This window comes from Chelon labrosus (genome assembly GCF_963514085.1).
Source record: "Chelon labrosus genome assembly, chromosome: 11".
Lineage (NCBI taxonomy): Eukaryota > Metazoa > Chordata > Actinopteri > Mugiliformes > Mugilidae > Chelon > Chelon labrosus.
Window position 1 is genome coordinate 6,578,572 of NC_140344.1, and position 25,000 is coordinate 6,603,571.

The window sequence follows — 25,000 nt, forward strand, 5'->3', positions numbered from 1 at the left end:
ATAACAGTGACCTACCCTTTGTGCTCAGCCTTTTGCACTTTGACCCAGTGCTCCACCTGCTCCAGAGTATTCCTCCTCTGCATTTGCTTTTGTGGGTTGGCAGTGGGCATTTCCGGGGCCCTCTGGTACGTCCCTGCCGCAATCCCGTTGGGCTCCAGGATGGGACTGGGCGTGGAGACAAGGCCGTTCCTCGTGCAAACGCTGGAAGGCAAAGTTGAGGCGGCTCGCGACGGCGCACGGGACGGCACACGGGACGGCACCCTGGACACAGGTGCCGAAACCGAACCGTGGTCTGACGATGGAAGGGTAGACGGCGCAGGATTGGATGGGAGGGAAGTGTGAGTGTCCATTTCCAGACCAGTGGTTCCCATGGGCTGCTCCAATGTCATGGTGCCAGGAGAGTCTTTGTGAAAGCTGAACATCTCCTCTCTGTTGCGTTTTATTGGCTCCAGGAGAACTTCATGGACGATGGGTCTTGCAGTATCGAAGTCTGAAGTCTTGGTGTTGTTGTGGTTAACATGGTTTGTCTGTGGGACAGCCTGCTGCAGCAGCTTCTCTATCTTGTCTTCTCTTGCTGGTCTGTGGAGAGTAGAGATTTTACAAGCCTGGAAGAATGTTGGCCTTTTACACTCTTTTTGGAACTTTTTCCTCTAGATTGTGGGAGTTTCAGATCATTAACTACAGGGGTTCTCAAAGGATTTTAGTGTTTTTTACTAAAAGCCAACACCTCTGATATTCGATCACTTCACTGATATCCCATGGACATCCTCTTCCATCCTTTCAGGGGTTTAAGTCTTACATCTCCTGTGTTGAACTGCATCTGAACCAAAGGATGACTGTCACATGAAAGACAGACATCTAGCCTCACCACAAAGATAGGGCTAAATACACAACACCAGCTAGTTTAAAGCAGGCCAAGTGACAAGCAAAGCCTTGGAAACACAACTCAATTTTAAACTCATTACTGAAATCCCATGTGACAAGAAGCACTCAGCCTGGAGAAAGACTCCAGTCTCTGGCATTCAGTGATCCATACACTAAAGTTTACTTTTAAATGATGAATTCGACAGCCTCAAGTGCTGACATTCTCCCTCCAGGAGCTGGTATCTGAAAATATTTTATATAAATTATCAGTCTAGTGATTGGTTTGCTCCCATTGCAGTGGGTTTCTATTTGAGGCATTGTCTTTTAGTTGCATGCATTCCATCAATGTGCACTGAAAATAGATATTTGCCCACTGTAAAAGTAACCATACTCTTGAAAATGAAGTTCAACATGACAGCGGATAGTAATGCTACTGTTATAGTTTCTACAAACAAGAAAACACTGAGAAAAAGGGTGAAAAGGAGGTTTAGAAAATTCCCAACTGGAAGCTGTCTTCAGCTTGGTTTTCATTCTGTCATTCACCAGCTACATGTGTAGTCTTGCGGGATTTCCCCTGCCAAAAACAAAATAATGAAAATGAAGTGGTGCAGGCAGCGGGAGTCTGAGGCTGCCAGTGAACGATGTATTTGATCTGTGCCACCTCTCCTCGTCAACACATTAATAATACATAATGGAAGCCTCGGCTTGTTCAGAAACACCCACAATCAGAATGTGTGTATTGAATGCAACCAAGTGCGCAAACAAATACACTGCACTCAAATGCAAAACCATCAAGGCAGCAGAGAGAGAGATCCTTTTCCGGGAATTGCTGCCATGTTTGAAGTCACATAAGAGATGCTCAAATAGCAACACGTTCCAGAAGGCGTGTATTCATAGGACAAGGCCACTGTAGTAATCACATACTATAAACAAATACTGCCATGTTACACGATCACTGAGACTGGGTTTCAAATCACTTGTGTAGATTATTTAAAGCAACTGCAAAGAAATGTTATGTCTGTGTAGTCTACATTGATGATAGAGTAGAATAGACTATGAGAATATCAAATACAGAAGACAAAATAAATGTTCACCTTAAGAACAAAGTACACTTGAAATAAACACAAGCTCCTGGTGCAAAATGGAGTAATCAGTGTTTTGTCAGTAGAGAAAAGTGTTGATCTGGAAATTATTGACGAAACCTTTTTTTCCTTTCTTTGCATTGAACAGGTGTGTAACTGAATGTATCGATAAACTTTGAGTGTGTTGCTGGGATTCTACAGCTGCCTGGTTCAGGGTAGTGAACGTTGGTCAAGTGTGTGTGCACTCTTTGTGTGTGTATCACTACCTGAGTGTGTCACCGTGGTTCTGCATCTCCGCCGCCTGGTTCATGGCCTGCAGCCAGGTGTTCAGGTCCTCTTGGGTGTCGGCACTGAAGTAATACGTCCGCATCCCAGTGTGCTCCGCCTGCGAGCCAATCATAGAGCTCTGCTTGTAAATGTACGTGCGCATGCCAGTGTGGCTAGCCTACAGGAAGAGAAAGGACACTCGGTCAAGTGGTGGCTACAGAGGCGCAGGAATCACCCGACAGACAGTGAGTTAGATGAGCTTCAGCTTTTGTCAAACAGACAGGGCGACGTCATGCTGTCCAACAAGAGAAACAACGACAGGGGCCACATAAGCACCGAACCAATACAGAAAGAGCCAATGAAGGAAATAACACAGTAGAAAAACAGAGACAATAATGGCAGCCAGTTACAACCAATAAAGCCACAACTTTTGACCAAATGAGAGGAAAGGTACATAGGTATGATGGAAAATAGAAAATGTGAGTGTCAGAAAAGAGAACCCCCAGCACAAATTTTCCTCACGGTCTCCTTTCAAATCGTGTTTTCCACTTAGAAATCTACTAAAAAACAAAGCAAAATATTTGTGAGAACATTTCTCCCAAAATAAGATGATGGCATGAATGCCAATGGTCTGAAAAGCAAAAGTAAGTAACAAAAAGCCTAATCAGTAGTTACACTCAATTACTTATACTCAAAAAAAAAAAAAAAAAAAAAGCTATTAGGCACATGCCTGAACTCCAGTATGTGCACCACAAATGTGTATTCAGTACATTCAAACACACATTTTGAGCATTAATGATGAATTAATGCTCTTTTACTTATGAATGAATAATGAATTAATGCTGCAACTTGTTCCACTGCTCTAAATGCCACCTAAAAAGCTAAAATCTAAATTATTATACCCAGTGCATGCAGACACTTCCCCAGGGTACGATATGTGCAGTGCACAGAACACCTCAGGAGTAGTTATATTCAGAAGGTTATTCTGCCTGTGTAGGTGGAGGCGGCCTAATACCAGCAACAGTAGAGTGAGTAGAGAGTTCTTCTTTCCGGGCATAGCAAAAATAAGAGATGTTTTTCTTTCTGAAATATCAACATGTTTCTGGCTGCACTGCATCGAGGTCTACGGAGGCTACCATTGGTATGGATCTGTCTCTCCTACTATGGATTTATGCCTCCAAGTCTGCAGAACTATACAAGTCCAGAGAGACTTGAGAGGCCGATACCAAGAAGTTTTCTGTTTGGTGATTCATTGATCATCTGTACGGCATTATACAAGTGTTACTGTGACAGAACTCAAAATGATGTTGCTTTAAAGCACCATCAATCATCAATCAGTCTACTGTAACCGGCCTGAAATCCTGTCTTTTAATCAATAGCGTCCAAGAGTTGTGTATGCTCAATAAAGATGTCCTTGTTGTGAGTGTGGGGGTATCAGAGCTCATTTTAAAGTGAAATGCAGTCCACTGAGCACAGCTCTATAAATGTCCTGCTTTTCTCTTTCCTTTCTTCCTTCAGTGCTCCCGTACAGTATTTGGAACCGAGAGACAAATGAGAGCGCCCACTCAGCTACACATGAATGTAAATGTAAGTAATTAGACACTAAATCTTCTCTACTCTAATTCATTCTCTGAATAATGAATGCAGGATAGTTAGTTAGTAAGGAGTGCAGTCGCAACACAACAATTTCCCTGTGATTACTCCACTAGGTTTGTAACGTAATTCCACAGAAGCTTGGCTTCTTGTCTTCGGCGTGACAGTCGGTGACACACACACAACATTACTCCCACTCGAGTTTAATGTACGCACTAAACACGTTCATGAATAAAACAGACTGCCACCCCTGCTGTTCTATCCCTGTTAACATAAACTCCGTATAAACTCTGGACAAACACATCCAGACATGAACACAAACAATATGATAATTCGCCTCCTCTCTCAGTGCTGCTGTCTGGATGCTCAAGCAAGCTCATTTCAGTGTCTCAGGCTGAGCACTCATGAAGCAAATTAAAATATAATTTCCTTACTCACTATGCTAAAGTGTGTGCTTGACCCAAACGCTGGTACATATCTTAAGCTATGGGAGCTGATTGCAATGCTCACTTGACTCATCCAGGACTCAATAACCTGGGAAATTAATTAGCTCTTTCATAATGTTTTGATGGATGGATAGAAGGGAGGATATGCTTTGATGAACTGAGAAACTTTCTGTGCAGGGGTGAGCTAAGCCTGATAATACCCTCAAGGCCAGTATTTAGGGAGCTTATTCCGATATGGTTGGTGATTGGAGGCAATAATTAACAGTTTTCTGACATAGCGATCACTTCCAGAATAAACAGACTAAGTGAGCTCATGACCTGTTAAGTGACTTCTAAAATCACAAACCAGGACCATGCAGCTCTCTATTCCAACCAAAACACGATAATGGCTTTACTGACTAGATCACTTAAGAGCGGAAACAATTAGTCGGTTAATCAGAAAATCAACCAGCAGCTACTCTGACTCTAGCTCCAGCCTCTGAAATGATAGGATTTGCCGCTTTTTGTCTGGTTCACACATTATACATGCTATGTTGACATGCATTTGATGTATGCCTCAGTCCCCTCTCGTCTTTCAGGTCTCTCAAAGCCACACCAACGAAGTTTCCTGGACATGGGAAGCTCTGTTTCATTCTTCCTGTCGGCTAGAGACGGTGAACTCATAATTGAAGTTACATTCATAAGCCTCGTTCTCTGCCATAGCTAGCCTCCTCCTTCTTCGTCGCGAGGCTCTTCAGCTCTGCCTAACAGTACCCGTGGTATGAAATAACATGCACCGCTACCTGCCATTATGTGAGCCAGTTTGACAACGGCTTGAGTGTAACAGATGTCCATTTATATGTAAAAGTCCAGTACTATAGCTCTGATTTGGATCCTCTTCTTTTTCTTCTTTGATCATCTGTGTTTGGTTAAGATAAATACTCATGGGTTCATTGAGCGTGTCACTATTAGGAATGCAGATATGTCAAGGTACATGAGAGGGCAGGAAACAGGAAGGGAAACTAGTTAGCAGCTACTCATCTTAAAAAGTGAATGCTCAATGTGTCCAAACCCCCTTTAAATGCCTTGATGAAAGCATTGCAGCATCCTGAGGAAACAGCTGTCAAAACACGCCTGTTCACTCACCATCAGCTCTCTGATGGACTGCCTCTTATGGCTCAATGGGACAGGCTGCTTGAAGGGAGACAGAGGACTGAGTGGCTAGTCAGATGTTTAGGCACGTGCAATGAGCACACGCACAGCCCAGAGGCACAGACATGTAGACTGGAATACAACTGATAAACTGGATTTGAACCCCAGTCGGAATCACGGGAACATTTCCTAATCCTCTCTCTAATTATAAAATTCTTCTCCCTTTGTTTTTTATACTGAGGAATGACTAAAAATCACTTCATTTTGCAGAAGATTATGAGTGCACATCCATGGAGCCTCTACCAAACCCCACGTACACATTTAGGAGGCATTCACCAGTCCTAAATTATCCCCGTTTTAGTCACATCAAAACACACAAACATAACAGCACTATGAAACACACACCACGGGCATCCTGAAATAACGCTGGGAGTTTCTGCCTCTCTTTAACAGGAATGCTGAGTGGGTCATTCAGCTCTGAGTACATGACCGACACACCCACACACTGAATCCGTACACAGCTAAGCCTCTTTTCCTCTCCGTTGTTTGTGTGGGAGTCGGTGGAAGTTTTAAGGGTGTTTCTGATTGCTCGTTTCCTCTAACATGTTGGTGAAAAATGGTTTCGAAAAAAATTACGAGCAATCCCTCCTTTCTCACCTTTCCCTTCTGCCGCCTAAGTCACAGCAACCAGCCGCCATCAGTCCTGTCCTCTTTCCATCTCTTATCATATCGCTTCCTCTCTTTATTTGCCTTTTACTTTCCAGTCTGAATCACTTCCTCTCCTTCCTGTGTTCTTTCTCCTGCAGCCTGAAAATATCACTCACCATTTTCACTCACAAAAGCTTACAATAGTGACTGCCCCATTCAGCCCTAACAAACACACACTCTCTCTTTGTCCAGATGCTATTTAAAGAGTCATTGTGCTCATGAAGATAAGCTCCAGCAGCCTGAGCTCCACAAAGCTGCTGATAAGGTATGTTCTCCTGAACTTGCTACAGTAGAAAATGAATTTACACTGGAAAATACCCAAATGGAGACAACAATAGCTTCTGGGTGTCTTGCTTCTAAATCATGTGAAACGGTGGTTCTAATCTGCAGGAAAAAAGTCCTGTCGGAAAGCTGGACTATAACAGGTTTTTCTGCTCCTAAGTTTCCTTAAGCAGCAGCTGTTTTGGACAAATCAACAGCAAAATAAGATTGTGAGGCTGCATAGCCTTTCAGACATTACTTTTCAGCTGTTCATTTCTGGAACAGTAGTGTAAGGTAACAGGAGCGCCGAAAAATAAAGTTTTTCTCCAGGCCATCAGAAAACTGCATGCTGGTACGGTAGATGTGACAGATGGAGGAGACAGGGGCACATAGATGAACGATCAGCCCAAAACCATACAAAGATTCACACTGCCATAACGAGGAGGGGAAGAGAAAGAGGGGAAATTAAATACCACAGAGAACACGGACAGCAAAATGCAGCACAACCACATCAGCCAAAGGGACATGTTATTCTCAAGACATGCATCAGAAATTAGAGGAATATACAAGGCTGCTGTATATTCTGTTTGCAGCAAAAAAGCCACACCAACGGGCAGAAAACAAGGATATATATACAAATATATGTATAAGGTTTACATCTGGCAAGGGGAGAGCACATGAGAGCATAGAGTACCTATTTATGGGCGGACTGTCACCGGAAGGCGCGACACACTCACAGGGAGGGAGGGAAGTCCCAGTCAGGCAGCCAGCCAATGGGAACAAGAGAGGGAAGAGGATTCGGTGAATAGGGGAAGGGAGGGGTGAGGACGGGACGCTGTCATGGGAGCTTGGGAGCTCAAGGTTTGACTCGTGTATAGGTTGATTTAGTAGTCAGCAGGTGCAGCATTCAGAAACTCAAAGCCAGATCAAATACCCACCATCAGCTTGCTGGGGTAGCTAACTGGGGTGTTGCTGGAGTTGACATGTAGAGACTTTCAGCATCATTTTAAACCTTCTGTGACTCTCTGACAGGTTGCTGGAGTTTACTGCAGCACGCTAATTATTACCATAACATCTGTTTTATTTCTGACAGCATCTGGCATCATGGATACAGCTGGAAATTTTCCTCAGCGTGCTGTATTATGAGCACACTGCGCACTTCTACATGACTAGCTATGTTTACATGGACAAGTTACAGCAGTCCACTATTAATTGATACAATAGCCCAATCAGAACAAAAATGCTTCATGTACCCAGCCCAAACAGAACGACTGGCCTGATCAGAAGAAATGTTCAACTTGATCAAGAGGTATGGTGGAACAGGCTGATCATTTGTTCAACAGTGAAATAACTGTCTAAAAAACAATCGTTTCTCTCTGGGTGCAATGAATACATTTGTCCTGGGCATCTTTGCCACTTTGGGGTATACGTCACATGATGCTGGAGGGTCAGATTCATGGTGATAGCAGAATGAGTTTTGCTATCGCCAAAGTTGGACATACAAGACAAACATAGGTCGGTCTTGTCTTGGTCAGCTTTTCTATCGGATTAAAGCTGTGTTGTCAATAAAGCTGAGAAAAAGATTTGAGGATCTACGGCAGGACGAACCACGGTCATAGTCCTTTAGGGCAAAAACATATGTCTTATCAGATCATTTTATTTAGTGTCCATGTAAACAGTTAGGTTTACATGGTATGACCTCTGATCAGTAGGGCTGAAGAAATATTGTCCATGTAAACGTAGCCACTTCACCAAGGAGAGAAATGTAACCACTGGAAATTAAAGTTAATTTCCCCATGGGGATAAATAAAGTCCCATCTTATCTTAATACTGGATTAACATTTGAGCTGGTTTGAGGTTGCATTAAACAAACATAAATCAAAATTCAATAAAGCCATCATTCAGAGGTCCCTGCAAAGCTTCCAGCGTACATATATATTTTATCACCTTATGCAAGATTAATGTGAACTCTGGGATCGTTTAATGCTCAACGGGCACCATTATTTTTACATCTTCATTAGCTCGCATTGGAAAATTGGAAATGTATTAAAATCCTCCTCTTCACATATTAGAAATTAAAAACCTGAAGTGTAAAATATGCATTAGTAGTAAATAAGAAGAAAAACATTCAGTGAATAGAAGAAAACGCGATTTCTCTGTTCTTATGGAGGTAAAACTGATGAGTCAGATGGTCTACCGTAGGTTTACTAAATCCTAGGCAGGAATACAACCAAGGATATGAGAATGCTGAGTAACTATTGTGGTGTGGACTGTGTATTCCTTTAGTGAAGAAGAAGAAACAAAAACTAGCAATTATCTGGGCAATCTGTGAGTTATAGGGAACATATGAAAGAAAAGATAAATACAGGAAGAGGCAGAGTCAGTTCTGTCGTCCGGGGCAACAGACAATATTTGCTCCACAGTTTCAGAAAGCAGTGGTCATGTTGGGAGAACGGGCAAGGTGCATAAAAATGGCAGAAGAAGTGATGATACTGGCATCACACAGTGTTTGCCCTGAGGGCTGACAGGAGAAAACAAAAACAAGTTCACAAGTCTAAAAGACACCGGTTGACCAGACATGAATCCTGCTCCAGCTTATTACAGTGGAATTCATGCTGTGGCCCACAGGAGAATACGGTAAAGAAAAGGTGTAAGTCATGACAATTTAAAAAAGAGGAAACATTGTCACTATAGCTTTACTCAGGCTAATCTTTTGCTGGTTGCAACCACCAATATATCATTTAGCATTTCCCTTTAATAGATGGACAAATGCAACTTTGGATGAGGTACAGAAGGTCTATATCGACATGTATTTGAATTTAATAGGAGGTAATATACCATCAGCTTTTGCAAATTAGATATATCAATAATGAGGATTAAATAAAGCTGCCATTTTTATGCCCCAAGCCCACTGGTAATTACCAAACTGTGACCGCAACAGTGTCTTGCTCAAGGATAAAGGAGGGAACATGGCTGATATGAAACTTCTGACCTTTGGTCCCAGTATGTTTCTTTAACAACTTTGTAAACAAGTTACCTCATGGAATAAAGCAGTTTAAAAGTTAGATTGAGCATGTCAATTTCCTGGTGATAAAAATAAATAAATAAATAAAACCCTGTGCATGCACTGCATTTGTGTGTAAATCTGAAATGCCTTCACTCCTGATTTACAGTATGAACATGTGTGTGCTGCACAGTAAGCCTGTCTGCTTTCACACGTGTCGGCCTCAGCTTAAAAAACGTGTGCCCCCGGGGAACGGAGAAGCTTCATGCCATTCCAGAGGAGCTTGGCGGTCTCAATAAAGACACTGACAGACAATCAGTGGTAATAGGCTTCACTACAACAGGTGGTGAGTGCTATGCAATGCTGAGTGGTGGTTTGAGGCTGGTTAGATTGAGTATGGTTATGACTGTCATTCAGAAGAGATATGAAATGTTGTTCCATAGCTATTTGTCTACGAGTGCTTAAACAATTCAATATTTTGTTTTAAGAGCTATTAAATGACACATAAATAGTAACGTTGTGGGGCCATGTTGTCCTTATGAGGCCATTTTACTGTCTTTTAGAGGTTACAATTAGAATATCGTAAAGATTAGAGTTAGGGTTAGACACATACTTGAGATGATTAGGGTTAGAGCTAGGGAATGCATTATGTCAGTGGAGTCCAAGTCCTTTCAAAGATAGAAACACCAGTTTGTTTGTGTGTCATAAATATATCTCTTGAGGAAATATTTAAGTGCCACCAAACCTGCTGGTTGACATACAGCAGGGGTTACTCAGGCCCTCTACAGTGAGGCTGGTTTTCAGTTGGAAAGGAAACTGAGACGCACGTTATTTCTAATGGACTTCTCTGTCAGGAGCGATAAAAACCACACGGTGGAAACTTCAAGCGCTCCAAATAGAATGAGGTGTATACATTTTTATCTTAAGTGGCTCCGGCGGGGATAAAACTCATTATCTATGTCACCCTGCAGTTATGTTCAACTGCATCAAAAGCATCTTTCATCTTGGGGCGAAACTCAAATTCTGACAGTTTTATGTTCCTATTCTACCTTATACTTTAAGTTAACAAGGTTTTGTTTGGTCTGATTAAGAGACATGAATGTGCAAATTGACAATTATGCAAAACCCGTTGAATCCACACATGATCAGCTGGGAAATCTGGGCTACTTTTCTTCATTTCAGAAGGAATCAGTTTTTTATTCTTAACCGAACACCAAGAAATAAAGAGGGCTAAACACGGTGTCAAAAAAGAAGTAATAACAAAACAATACACAACAATGACAACAGAGAAATTAAACTGAATCAAACAGCATGGAAATAGTGCGTAGAACAAAGGAAGGCGTACCTTGAATGCATACTTGCGGCTGATGTGATCCTCAGGTGCCACGGGTGAAATGACATAGCTGGGCAGAGGGATACTGCCTAGGACCAATTCCTCTCTGCTGTCTGGAGAGAGAGAGAGAGAGGTAGAGAGAGGTAGAGAGAGAGAGAGAGAGAGAGAGAGAGAGCGAGAGAGAGAGAGAGAGAGAGAGAGAGAGAGAGAGAGAGAGAGAGAGAGAGAGAGAGGAATGGGGGAAAACAGAAGGGAGGAAGGTGAGAAAGGGAGGGAGAGATATGGAGGAAAGGAAGGAGGAAGAGAATAAATATCACTCATCACCCACTAATTTCATCACTGCATGCCACCACTATCATAACACTGAGCCACACATACACACTCAGACTCGTATGCCGTCACTCATACCACAGTGTTGTGCCAAACAGTAAATGACCACTCTGGTATTTCAGTGTCACAGAGTTAAAGGTCTGCTGCTTCAGCTGGCAGACAGACGCCTTTCCCAAGTCTCTGTAGTAAACACACACACATTTGTTCTTGTATATTTGTAAGGATCCTCACTGACATAATGCTGTCCTCAACCCTATACCTAAAGCTACATGTAGCCCTAACCCTGGAGCAGCACGTCAAAGCACAATGTCCTCACTGTCCAAAAACATCCTCGCCCCTCAAGGTTCACACGTCTATAAATAGAGATCTGCTATTTGTTTTCCATTCAATACTGTCACATCAAGCTAGGGCGTGTATGCGAAAGGGTGAGTCTGTGCGCGCCACGACTACCGCATCGTAAAATTTAGCAATGGCATGAAAATATGTGTGCGCAGCATCTGTGCGTGGCCATTTGGTGAGAGGTGATAAGGTGGTGCTGTGGATTCAAGGGGTAATTGGTTAAAAATAATTCAAGGACCTTTGGAGGAGACATTCCCTAAATGGTGGGCGAGACAGTGAGGTGTTTTTTATCTGCTTCGGCTCTCTGTCTCGCTCACCATGAAGAATGGAGTTAAATTACATGTAAGCAGCACAAGAATGCTCATATTCTGTCTCTCTATCTTTTACCAGTCACAACAGCCTGGCTGGTATTGTCTTCACCTTATGAGTTGTGGGTCATAATAGCAAAATGTGGTCCTGGAGGCACCTGCTAGAGCAAAAACCACCAAAGGTAATGTGACTGCATCACAGCTGTGCAGAACTTTACAGATGTGTAGTTGAGACTGAAGGCTGAGTTAAAAGGTGGGTGTGGTCCAAGTACTGACTGAGTACCCATGGGTGGGAATGTCAACATGATGACGGGCATAGCAGCTGGTGTGACCCCATCACAATATGGCTTCTAGTGTCTTTTTGTCTACAGACTGAAATAGCATGTGTTATTAATTTATCAAACAAGGGAACAGCACAGATTTAGGGGCGGAGGGACCTTCTTGTAAAGACTGATGGGTGATCAGTAGACATCGTCTGCAGCAGTTGCTGCCAACACACTCCTGTTTTGGAGAAGCAAAAAAGAAGCACAAAGCCTACGTCAGTGCACACACAAGTCTTGTTGGTTCTGGGTTTGCAGTGCCCCTGGCTGATGGGAGTGAACAAATTATTTGTGTGCTTCAGTTCTCTGTGTGTGACTCATAGGACAATTTACCTTAGGCGGAAATAGTCGTGCCACCTAGGAAGCGGTTTACCAAATAAGTGTACAACTCTAAAACAAAGGCAACTGGACTTGCTTGAGGTTTCTTAAAGATGGTTCACACCTGGATTCTTCAGTTCTATTTATTTTACTTCCTATATTTTATTTCTAAAGTAAACACCTAAAGTTGTTTCAGATATGCCATGCCATGGCCCGCATGACTGAGAATAATCACAGATATTTTACCACAGAAGGTTGATTTGGCTCCTGTGCTTATGTAAATAACGGTTGTGGTGCAGAGCTTGGGATTAATCACCGCTGAAGGCACACAGTTGTGCATATGCACGCATGATAAATACCAGTTTTCTTTTGCAAACTGCTGGTTCTTCTGCACAGATTTAGAGCATTTTTTAAATTTGGTTTTAAAAAATGAGGCTGCGGCACTGTATCCAGGATTTTAAGAATACTGAGATGATAAGACCATGTTCAGTAATGGACAGCACCCCTGGGACTCAACTAACTGTCATCAACTCATTGATTAATCAACTCTGTTTATCCATATTAATGCAATCCTTCATTTTTCATTCAAACTACTTCTGCGTATTTATGTTTACTTGTACTTCTACTGTTTATTTAAATTACATTAGGTGGGTTAATAAGACAAATACATGTCTCTTACAGTCCTGACAGTCTACCAAACAAAGGAAGTCAAAATAATATAAACAGGCAAAGGAAGGTAGGTTTGGTTGTTTGTGTAAAAACAAGAGATGAAGGGAGGGAATAAGTGGCGCTGGAGACAGATCAAGTGTTTTTCATGTTGGGAAGAGAAACCTTTGAACTGAGCGGGAAGACAGAAAAGGGAGACAAAACGAAACGAAGGAGAATTGATTTCACCCTCCCGTCGGGGCGAGGGGGCAGAAGAGCGTGTCCCAGAAGATTCGGGTAAGAATATGGAGGTGAAAAAAAAACGGAAGGCGTGGAGAGGCAGATAAAGACAGGCAGGGGATGGGAACCGACGGCGATGAAGAGTGTGATGTGGCTGAGTGAGCGTGTCTGTGTGTTTCAGCTGGAGCCCACTGAAAAAGATCAAACTAATGCCCTCCCATGCTGCGTTACTGGCTCCTTTTGTCAGGTGCAGTTCACTTTAAATCTGGCACCATCACAGTCCAATTTAAGCTTCTGAGTCTTGTCCAAAGCTTATATGTTGAAAGATGCCATATTGTCTGAATCCTCCTAAGAAAAACATTTGTATAATTTCTTACATTCTAGCTGAAAAAAGAAAACGAGAAAATGAAACAAAAATGTTTTGGAAGAAAATGTGCTTGTAACTGTAACACAGGGTAATCGAGCCATACATGCTAGAGAAATAAGACTTTGACAGCAGCGTCTCGTGGCTGGTTAGGTATGACTACCATTCTGCACTAAAACCCTAACCCTTTTCCGGTGGTCAGATAGTGCCAAACGTCCTGCAGTGGTTGCGATCTCAGTCCTCTGATGCAGTTTTTTTTTTTTTTTTTTTTTTTTTTTTTAAATACGCCAAAAAAGCTTGTATTAGAATGCATCACTTAAGAAAGGATGTAAAGTAAGTTTAACACAATGTCACTCAGTGTCAAGTAGGTAACTTGCTAATGAAGTTGGTGGATGGAGTATATAGTACTTTGGCAGTCTTAGCCGTTTCATCTTTCACCAGTGAGACATCTGCAGAATCCAATGCAGGCTAATTCAGTAGCTATTCAGTAGATCCTACAATAGATTCTGAATCAGGTTTGTTACATTCGGGATTTGTTGAGACTTTCCGAGAGCTGCTGACTCAGTGCGAGAGTCATATGTTAAGGCTGTGGAGCGGATGCTGTTACGATTATAAGGTGCATTATGTTATAAGGTGTTTCTCTTATATTGCCATTTCCTGAATGTTTCATCATGGGGGAGTGACAGATGCAAAGGTAGAGGAACAGGCAGTTACTCTGAATTGAAAGCATTTTCTTCCGACATCACACAAAGACTTACCTTTGTAGTAGAACAGACAGAAATCAGCCAAGACGAACCATTTCCTCTTCCAAAGACGCATCCCAGAGCTGTCCTGCACAGAGAAAGATGGGTAAAGAGTGTAAGTAAAGAACGAATTGATAATGAGATGGAAAGTAGCACAACACAGGACATAACAAGATGAAGTAGACAGGGGATCTTAAACAAGAAGAGAGAGGGGGTAATGAGTAAGACTAAGAGAGAGAGGCCGAGGAATAAAGAAGCAGAAAGGGGCGGCGAGGGACAGCAGATACATGCAGGAAACTGGAGTAATGAAAGGAAAAGTGAGGTGGATACGACAGAGAGGAGCAGGAAAGAGAGAGGGAGGAAAGGAGTGATCATTTGTCCTCGTTCGCTGGCTTGCTGCGCCCGACGCTACTGTTTCACCGCCCGGTTTGTCTTCTGCGTTCTCTGGCTGAAAATGGGGCCATTTGAAGAACAGAGGAGGAGAAGCAAAGGGGATGAAATCATCTCAAACAATGATCTATACTCATACATTGGCTAAAGATGTATGACGCTACACCCATGTAACACCCGTATGAAAGGGGATGAAAGGGATGAATGGTGCTTTGTCCATTCGAGTGTAATAGCAGTTATCTGTGTGCGTAGTTGTTTTTGGCATCGTGCATACATAGTACATATGAGTGTGTGAATAGCCCACAGTGCGTGTTTACGTTCATGCTCCCAGCAGCATTAAAAACATGATTTTAATTCAAGTATAAATGTACAGTATGTGCAGTGGTTTATATTCCTGTCAGCGTCACATAGTTGACATGCCTCAGTGCGGTCATTAAAATATAACTGCTCTACATTAACATCACTGTTTGTCTTGTACGGAGGCCAAGCATCCTCCAGTCGGGCGATGCCAGCTACAGATATTTTAAGTATGACTTCAGATAAACAAAGAGTCTCCAGTGATAGCCTGTCTGTGATCAACAGCAGGTGCTCTATATTGCCAAAAACAAAAATAAGTGCATCCAGAAATAATGAGACTGAAAGAAATGCTAAACGGGCCATGCTGGATGAGGCTGGAACTTCTCATCTTAACTGAAATGTTGGCTAACTGTATCAGGAATAATGTTAAGTAGCTGTATTATAATAAACCAGTTGAAATTCTACGATATTGATGGGTCATTTCAGTTTTTTTATTATATAACTGCAATTATCTAATAATTAGTTAATACACATTTGTTTCAAAATATGCTAGCATTTCAGTAAAGGTGTTGCGTTTTATTTAAAGAACTATATACAGTGATTCATCTTAAAGTTCAAATAACTGGTTGATTAAACAGGCCTGGGCTTTCAGCAATAAAAAGCTACTTTTTCTCACATTTTATGTAAAAACATTTATTTAAAGAATTATCATTAGATTAGTGAAAAAGGTCCAATGAATGAAAACACAGACATTATGTGTAGACTCATCTTCCCCCAAGCTGTAGACAAACATTGATTATGGCATTATATCTGGTCTATGACTCTTTATTATGACTAATGCATTATATGATTGTGACTACTTGCTGCCAAACTAAGCTTCATGTTTTGATAGGCAATGCGAATACAGTATCTATTTCCAACAGTAACCTCAGTCTATCTATCTTGTCATACTATCCAGGTGTAGCAGAATAAATTTGGTTTCCAAGACCATGTTTAACACCCGGGATGAGTCCGACATTGCCAGCTCAGCTGGTAACGGTACGCCCACGCGGTACCTGTAAATATATCTATAACCTATGATTTTCTTTGTAGGGGTCTGAAATGTTGTTTAAATGGAAAGGTGGTGGTGTATCATTCAGTGTTAGTACTGGGATATGAGTCCTGTTCATGCAAACCCAGTAACAATGTTGATTGATTTTATGTCCACACTGGTGTTTCAGCTGGTGTGTCCTGACCTGTTTGTACAGCCATCCTCGGACCACCACGGGGACATTGGGATTCCTCTTAATGGACTGCTCCCTCTTCCCGAAGCTGTGCAACTTCCCACTGGACCGGGAGCCCTGCAACACACACACAAACACGTTTAAAGGGATTTGTGTGATGTGAGAAGACACAATCAAATATGTTATCCCTGTGTTAGCCTGTGATAAACTGGTGACCTGTCCAGGGTGTACCCTGCCCCTCGCCCGATGACAGCTGGGATAGGGTCCAGCCCCCCCTCGAGCCGTCACAGGACAAGTGGTTACAGAAGATGAATGAATGAATGAATGTTCTAAATCATACTCAGTATTATTTCTTTATTTTAACAGTATATATTACACATGTTTACCAAGAGAAGAATTCAACAAGGATTCAGTAACCCTAACCTTTTCATTAATTAGCTCACCAACACATCTGCTCTATGGTCAGGTTATATTACTATAGTTGCTGCAGATCTTCTCTTAATAGAGGTTAAAAAGGCTGGATGAAAAGTGAGACAGTCCTGAGTCACAGCAGCTTGTATTTGGAAATTGGTTGTCTGTGCTTCATCAGACTATTCAATCTTCCTTATAACATCGCTGAAGAGACCTTCACCCACATCATGATTATCCATTTTCAGGTATCTCTTTTTCTACCCCCGTTGTTCAGTAATTACAGCCATTATTTGAGCACTGACAATTTTCCAATAGATCCCCGTGACAGTGACGGTCATCGTTGCCATGACATTTGTCAGACATTGACAAAGCCATTGCAGACTGGCAGCCAGGGGTGTTAGAAAAGTGGGTTTGTGACCTGCAGGCCAGTGGTTTGAGTGCCAGACACACAACCGCTAGAATTTCTGCCCATTGAACTTGAACAGATATCATCAAAGAAAGTGAGGGCATAGCTCCCAGAATACTTCACTGTCAGCACTAACAGACTGTGGGATCTGAACCTATCGTCAGGTAAAACGCCTGAATTACTGATGACACAACATTTTCTGCGTAAAAAAGGTAAAACGTTATGGCAGAAAAGGGCAAAAATTCTATCTCAACAGCGAGAACAGCCAGCGGATGTTGAAGTGTCCTAAAGCAAGATACTGAGATTCTGCATCCGCAGGTTTACCAGGAGAATCACAGCTAACTTACGCAGCATTTTAGCTAAGTTCAGGGTACTAATTCATTTGAATAGTAGACCCTACCTCAACTCACTTTTGGTGTGGCCAGGGCCAGATTAATAAAACTTTATGGCCCAAGGCAAAAACATGATGTGGGCTCCAGGTAGCATCCCCATTTCTACTGCAGATATTAAGCACAAGTTTATTTACTGAAATGCAACATGTTACAGTATAAGTCAGGATGGACTCACCAAAGGCCCACAATATTATCACAGTACTTAAGCTGCAATGCAATATTAAGAAACTTTAAACATGTTGAGATATGCTGGGTACTGCGATAATATATATTACCATTTTCTCAAAAGCAAAGTATGTTTTTAATATAAATCGCAAATGCCACTACCAGACCTCAGATAAGCTGGAGTTGATGAAGATGGAATAGTCGGATACTACTGTTTAATTTAATTAGCTACAACTCTCTACAACTCTATAAATGTCCAACACATGACATCAGTCCATCTCTCATTACACAGGTTTAGGAAATACACAAGTATACACAAATGCTGGTGCCTCTCACACCGTGCACATATTCATGAAATCTCATTACACCATCCTCTGGTCTGAAACCTCAGTAGAAAGACTACTCCCCCTGGCACTACACGCACACACATACGCACCAATCAACCCTGCCGCCTCCCTCACTCTTATAATAAAACATTTGTTGTGACAACTGCATGGGTGTGTATACGCGACTGGCAGCAGCACTGGGAGGCATCTACAGCTGGAAAATAACAAACGCACCAGCTAATTAGAGGGAGGCTGCTTGGCCATGCATGATGCAAAGACACAGAGCGACTCTGGTATTGTCACATTGGAGTCCTTTCTCTGTAAATATGCAGCATGTGCGCGCCTGTGCGTGTTTCATATGTTTATCTCTGCCTGTATGTGTGTGTCTGCAAATATGCGTGTTTGTGCATATGTGTGTGCGATGCAGTGGTCTATTTTTAGGCCGAGGGTAATTCTGTGGAACGGGCTGAGGTCCCTGCAGCACAGTAGCGCTCTGCCTTGTAGGTGAGTTACTGAGAGTCAAACCAGCTATTTGTTACATGAATGGCCCCCAATTAGACAGGCCAGTCTGAGACCTGGAGGCTTCAAATCTCTAGCCAGACAAGAATTATCTGAGAGGGTGAGGTAATTAAAGTAGTAGTGCCTCTCTTTGCTTTAAAAATCTGGCTGAGATACTTACACTACACACCTAATCACAGTCTGAACAAGTGAATCTGATCAGTGGTTAGGAGAAGTTTCAGACTTAGGCAGGTTTACGTTATGTGCACAGGTGCTGGCCAACTTAGGGATAATACAAATGACTGATTTTGATACTAATAATGTTACGTTATTTAGATTGAGACATTTTTAATCATAGCCAACTGAAAATCTGTGTTTTCATCAAAACAGCTTTAAGAAAATTCAAATTAAGGCACAACTCCATTTGCAAATGTTATATAAATATTAGGGATAGACATTCACTAGACAGGTGCCATTAAAAACATGATGGAAATATTATGTTTATGTTTTTTCCTGTTTGAGTTTCATAGACTACAGAGGATATCTAAACCAAATGCCTCCTATAACCTTTTTTTTTTCCCCCAGAATTTATTCAAGCCCAAACTGAAAATTTACTCTGAGTCTCATCTGAACTTGGGCATCATGAATATCTGTAACAAATCTCATGGAAATTCAGATGATAGTTGTTAAAATATTTCAATGTGTAAAATATTTAACAGTTGGAAACTGAAGCCAAGTGATAGTGGGAAAGCATAAAAACTCAAAATAGGGCGTATACACATGAACAGATAAAAGCCTTGTAGCAATGATGCAAGTTGTAGCAGTGACGTGAGTGACTGGGCGTGAGTAGGCGTGAACCAAGTATAACTAATCTCAACTTTGAGGCGAGGTGACTGAGAGGACGACCAATGGGATACAGCTGATTAACATAAGGCCTATATATTTACATAAGGCATAAAGTTAACCAAATGAGTTCACCAAATGTCCACCACAGAGAAACATCGTCCATGACTCCTATCACCCAGTGGCAGGCAGTCAGGACCAGCAAAGCCTTCTCTGCTGGCCTAAACTTTACCAAAATCACTGACTTACGTTTTAATATTTTCCCAATAATTTTATTAAATTAGTCCCAATAGCCTAATTCTTTTCATTATATGACTTGTCTGTCTCTCAGCTATGGTACTTCTGGCAGTGTAACTTTGCAACATGTGTTGGAGTCAAAGAAATCTGCCTGGGCCTTCACAATTGAAACTGCAGGCGGCTGAAGCTTGAAACACACTGTAATGACGCTGTTCCTTTAACTAATCACATGTCAAGTTCATATTCTTAGACCTTCTCTGTGGCCTACGATACCATCAGCGTTTACGCGTCCTCTGCTCCGAGGAGAACTCCAAATTGTTTCTTAAGTTCTGGTTTCTTAAGTTATTTTTTAACAGTGACTGAACTGACAAGGGCCATTAATGCACAAAAAAATCATGACAGAAAACCGAGACCAAACAGAAACTCCTAAATGACATTGACTTTGATAAATCCCATCGAAACTGTGCAGGCGGGTTATGAGCACAGCATCACTAAAATATGCACCCAGCACAGTGAACACAAGCGCTTAAAGGAGAATTTGTGACATGTAACTCTGGGGAGATATAGGATGATTGCTGTCTTGGTGCTTCCTCTGATGTTTTGTCAGAGGGGGAATGGATATGACTTTTTCAAAAATGTGGATTCATTTCACGATGGTACTGTGCTATGCAAGAGGGGATACGACTGATTCATCCTTCTTCTGAGACAAGATTCTTTTGTTAAGAGTTGTTCTTGTCAGACTGAGGCATCTGCGCTATAGCTATTTAATGGCAGGGGTGATGAGCCAGAGCACCTGGGAGGGCTGCAGGCCAGGAAAATATTGGGCGTGGAAACGGCGGCGGGGCGTCGTGATGGATGCCCTGTCGTCTCTGTATCACACCCGATGACACATGTTCAATCTTGGCCCCGTGGCACCTGTTGATAGGCCAGGATGAGATTTCACGCCATGCGAAACTCTGTCCGCTTATGAATGAGTGTGAGTGAGTGAACGGGAGAATAAGATATAGACTGGAAGAATAAAAGTGACAGGGAGAAAGAGGGAGAGAAGGAAAATGGAGTAAAACTGAATAAGCAAGAAGGAAGAAACGTTCTGGTTTCTATTCAGGTATCTTTATGTTGTTCTAAAATGTAACCTAAATGGGATCTGCATTGGGAAGCTCAAAATGGAATTCAGTCGCATAGCAGTGACAGAATGAAGAGGAACCAGAAACGAGGTGAAAAGAGGACAGCAAATGCAGCCTTCTCAACAAAGATGATTTCTTGTTTTATATTTACCATCAGCACTATCGGTCTGATTGAGAGACTGAAGGATTAGAAAGTAAATAGAGCTTAAAATCGTAAATATACAGGGTTCAGACAGTACAACAGTTAGAAGCTAAACAAGGAATAAGGATTAACAGGAGTGAACGAAATTTTTAAAACTGCAGAGTCTTTTATTAGTCTGTGAGCTAGACCAGCTTCCCATTATTTGCGGCAGAAGGTTGGTCTGGAATGTCTCAGTTGGGAACTGATTATGCTGAAGAAAAAACCTGCCAGACCAATCTAATCATTTGGCCGGGCCAGAGTAACAGCAATGTAGTCGTACATTTTTCTCTAGATCAGCTGAAACACGCACTGTAATGAAATCCAAATGGCATGTTACCAGACTCATATTCTGAGAAGAGATGAGTCTGGCTGCACCAGGCTACCCTTTATAGTAAAAAATGCCCATCTCGATCATTTCCTGTACAAGGGTCCTGCTTTAATAAAAGTAGAACCGGGCATTCTACACTGCCATTAACCCACCAGCTCCAGCTCCTTGTCAAATTAAGCCTGCGTGCCCATAATAAAGTAGATTGTGATCAACCACAGAAGACTCCTAAACTCCCATTCCTCATTATCATCCAATATTCAGTGCTGCAATGAGTCAGCTAAAAACTGCTGCCCACCAGGTCAGTCAGTGGCCACAAATAATAGAGTAGTTCCACTAGCCCACACAGCTGGACTGATCGATGGCTAACCAGACACAGCAGATGCGTTGGTACACAGGACCAACCAGTGTGTACATCACTGTGAATCATGAAGAAACTTAACCAATCAGATCAAACATTTCTAAAGAGGAAACACAACGATTAACAGCCTGAGGAACTTTAAAGGTTAGCAAACAGTCAGTGTACCAGGCTTGACTAAACAATTCTTGTGGTCTTAGCATGAAAAAAAAAACTGCACATAATAGGCAGTCGTAAGCAAGACTGTCATCACACCTTAAACACGTCCATAACTGCCAGTCATTCTTCACAGGATGTTGACTGACACTTTAGATCAGCCACAAGCGCATAGCTTGACGCCTGCCAAGACAGATTGCCTGTGTGATCTTGTGACAGATCTAGTGAGAATCCAGATGTCTTGCAAGGTAAGCCAAGGCCAGCCGAAGGTCTGGTATAGTCCTTAGTTGAATGTCTGTGGTTTAGCTTTACTCCTGTGTTGCTTTGATACATTCAGATATCAGCCTTATTTTATCCTTTACTGATCTTTTTCGGTCTTTGCAGTTGAGTAAGGCTCCCGCTGATTTTTTTTCTCGCTGAAAGTTTTTCATTAGTGAACTGGTGGGATGCACTTATTATGTTGAGTTTCCAGGAAATGTAATGTGTTTATTACAGAATTAGAGGAGTTTAATTAGCACTGCTTTTCTATGCAGCACAGAGGAAAAAATACTCGACTGAAAACAAACAACTGATCAAGCTGCTCACTTTTTTCCACTCCACAAATTCTACTACTACTATATCGACACATTGAGTATTTCATTTGAATTAAACACAAGGAGTATGAGACGATAACTAGACAAAAGCATAATGGGTTTAAAAGTGAGATTTATAGAAAATAAAAGAAAAAAAATTACTGCAGGATAAGAGTGTCTTGGTTGCAAGACTTGCATATAATTCCCCACAGTCTGGGGAGTCTGTGGGAGCAGAACACCCATAAGCTTTAGTTTAAAGAGGCTGTCAGAGGTATCTGAAGATCTAAGGTAAGAAGTGCTGCTGTATTTAACATGTTAACATCGGTGACAACATTAGTCCCACTGACTTTATCCAGCCAAACTGATGACGCTAGTAACCAAGAACAGTGATGAGCTGAATGTTGATTTGTTTGCTACCCTATGAGAAGCACTTGCATTGCATGCATATGTTCTATGAGAGGGGAAGAGGTGGATCTCTGCCATATGAAAATGCAAAGGTATGTGACAAAACATGGCAACGGATGAATAGAGGCAGAAAGGTATCATTACAAAATTAAACTATTAACAATAACAACAACTAACAATAAGACAAATAAAAGACCTACCCCAACATAATAAGCTTTAAGGATGATTGAGAAACTAACACGCAGACAGATTTGTACACCGATCAGCCACAACATTAAAACCACTGACAGGAGAAGTAAATAACACTGACCATCTTGTGACAATGCAATGTTCTGCTGGGAAACTCCTAGACTTTACTTAGACATGTACCACCTACCTACACCACACCAGGCACCCCCCTCCCCCGATATGTGTACATACAGGGAGATACAGTACATGCAAACTGACCTTAGAGGCAGAAGTGGTGTCCACAGTGGAGGATGTGACGGCTGTGGAGGCCTCGCTGACGGTGGTGCTGGAGAGCTGCTCACCCATAGGTGTAGACATGATGCGAGCACCCTGCGGCCTACACACACACACACACACACAAAAACACACACAACGACACAAATTGAGTACACCTCACAGGTACGACCATGAAAATAACGGAGCGTAAACACAACTGTGATGTGGCTTACATTTCCTGGGGTGTTACTGCAGAGTTTACATGGGTCAGTACATTACCTCAGTCTATTATACTGAACAATAAAATTGCTCTTTATACTGCAAGCTGGACTTTTGACCTTTTTTTCTTTCTTAACGCAGCTTGGACGGAGGAGAGTTTGTGCCCGGGCTCTGTTGATATTATAGTACAGGCACTGCAGCCCTGGCTGTAGCCACACAGTGTTATTGTATTACTCTGGTTTCTGCCTTTATTCCACTTTACTGCTGGACCATTTATTATCAAGTGACAAAACAAAAGACAGAGGGCTGGGTGGGGAACCTACAATATGTGGCCATCAAACTTTTTATGTGTGGCTCTAAATTTGATTCATTTTGTGTATCACAATCATCTGTAGTGCTACTGTTGGGGGAAAAAAAATAAATGTGTCCCTACAACTGGTTTCGTTTTAGTGATCACAGCTTATTATCATCTGTTATGTTGCTAAAAGACTTGAGTAAAGGGTTGGGGGGGGGGGGGGGTGAGAGGGTGTAGATGGTGTAAGCTGATGGGACAGTTTCTGTATTGTGCCTGGATGTTGTAGAGGTCATGACTGTGTGTGTAAAGCAGGCAGCCAACATCTGCACTGAAGCAGCTGAATGGCCTGACAGGAGACAGGATGTCCTAAATTTTCTCGCCGTCTCCCCCACAGTACACACCTCGGTGGCCAATGAATTAAATCTTTCCAAGTTGTGCACGGACGTGCTCGGAATCTATTGTCCCTTTGTGCCCTCAGGTTAACAAAGACCTAATACCTTTCATGACAGTTTCACAACAGGAAGCTGATGAATAGGCTACACCGCATGCATAGCAGAAAAATAAAAGAACCAAAATCAGTGGACTGTGCTGTGTAAGAGGACAAATTAGCACCAAGGCATTATGGCTGTGTCAAAGTAAACTACCAAACTGAAGTTACTGAATTGTTTTTGATGCTTTATAGAGGATTAGTGTTGCTAAATGTTTGCGTTGGATGTAATCCGTATTGTGTTTGAAGACATTAAGCCTTGTACACCTCAAAAAGAGAGTGGGGACATAGAGAGGGGCTAAGTGTTGGGTTGAACAGAACATCTCAGAATTCCTCATTTTCTAATACTTCTTGTAATTATGGTCGCTAATAACAAGGTGCACCTCAGTAGCCTCAAAAAAGACGTAATAATTACATGGTCTATTTATACGATGGCTTTCTGAGTGGTGGTACGGTGACACAGGCAGGGACATCGTTAGAGAAGCTTCTCTTTTTAACACCAAATGCCATGCAATATAAGGTTTCAATAGCCAGACGGACCTCAGATCCATAAAATAGTCACAAGAAAGAAGAAATACCAATAACAGAATCTTAACAATTTAGCAGCATAGCAGACTGATTCATTTGGCAGCAGTAAAGTTTGAGGGAGGACGAGCCTGTACTAAGAGAGCGACACAACCATGTCATCAATGAGAAAAGGACTGTGAATGAATGAGCCTCTCCACAATAACATACTATTCATGGATCAGTATAGACAAAGTCACACTGACGCCCAGGCTTACCGAAACAGACTTAACAATGGTCTAATGAATCATTCTCTGCTATAAAGAAGACACCAAGCACAAAAAACAGATTTATACTGAAAAAAACTCATCTGAAATCATGAGACTGACACAAGTTCTGCTTCTCCACAAGTGTTTGTCATACATACACTGATTATTCTCATATTC

The 25,000-nt window shown here is 42.0% G+C and overlaps 1 protein-coding gene across 1 annotated transcript in view; it reads right to left on the reverse strand.

Annotated features, from left to right (window-relative positions):
* Positions 1 to 11: 11 nt before the first annotated feature.
* LOC311496173 (pleckstrin homology domain-containing family A member 7-like) overlaps positions 12 to 25,000 on the reverse strand; it is a gene marked incomplete at its 3' end in the record, with an annotated part of 69,968 nt that continues 44,979 nt past the window's right edge. Inside the window, exons 3-8 of the mRNA XM_084555936.1 lie at positions 23,053 to 23,170; positions 16,219 to 16,323; positions 14,312 to 14,384; positions 10,702 to 10,802; positions 2,213 to 2,391; positions 12 to 579 (exon numbers count right to left, since the gene is read on the reverse strand). Of these exons, the coding sequence (XP_084412062.1) occupies positions 12 to 579; positions 2,213 to 2,391; positions 10,702 to 10,802; positions 14,312 to 14,384; positions 16,219 to 16,323; positions 23,053 to 23,170 (1,144 nt within the window). The remainder of the gene's footprint in view (positions 580 to 2,212; positions 2,392 to 10,701; positions 10,803 to 14,311; positions 14,385 to 16,218; positions 16,324 to 23,052; positions 23,171 to 25,000) is intronic.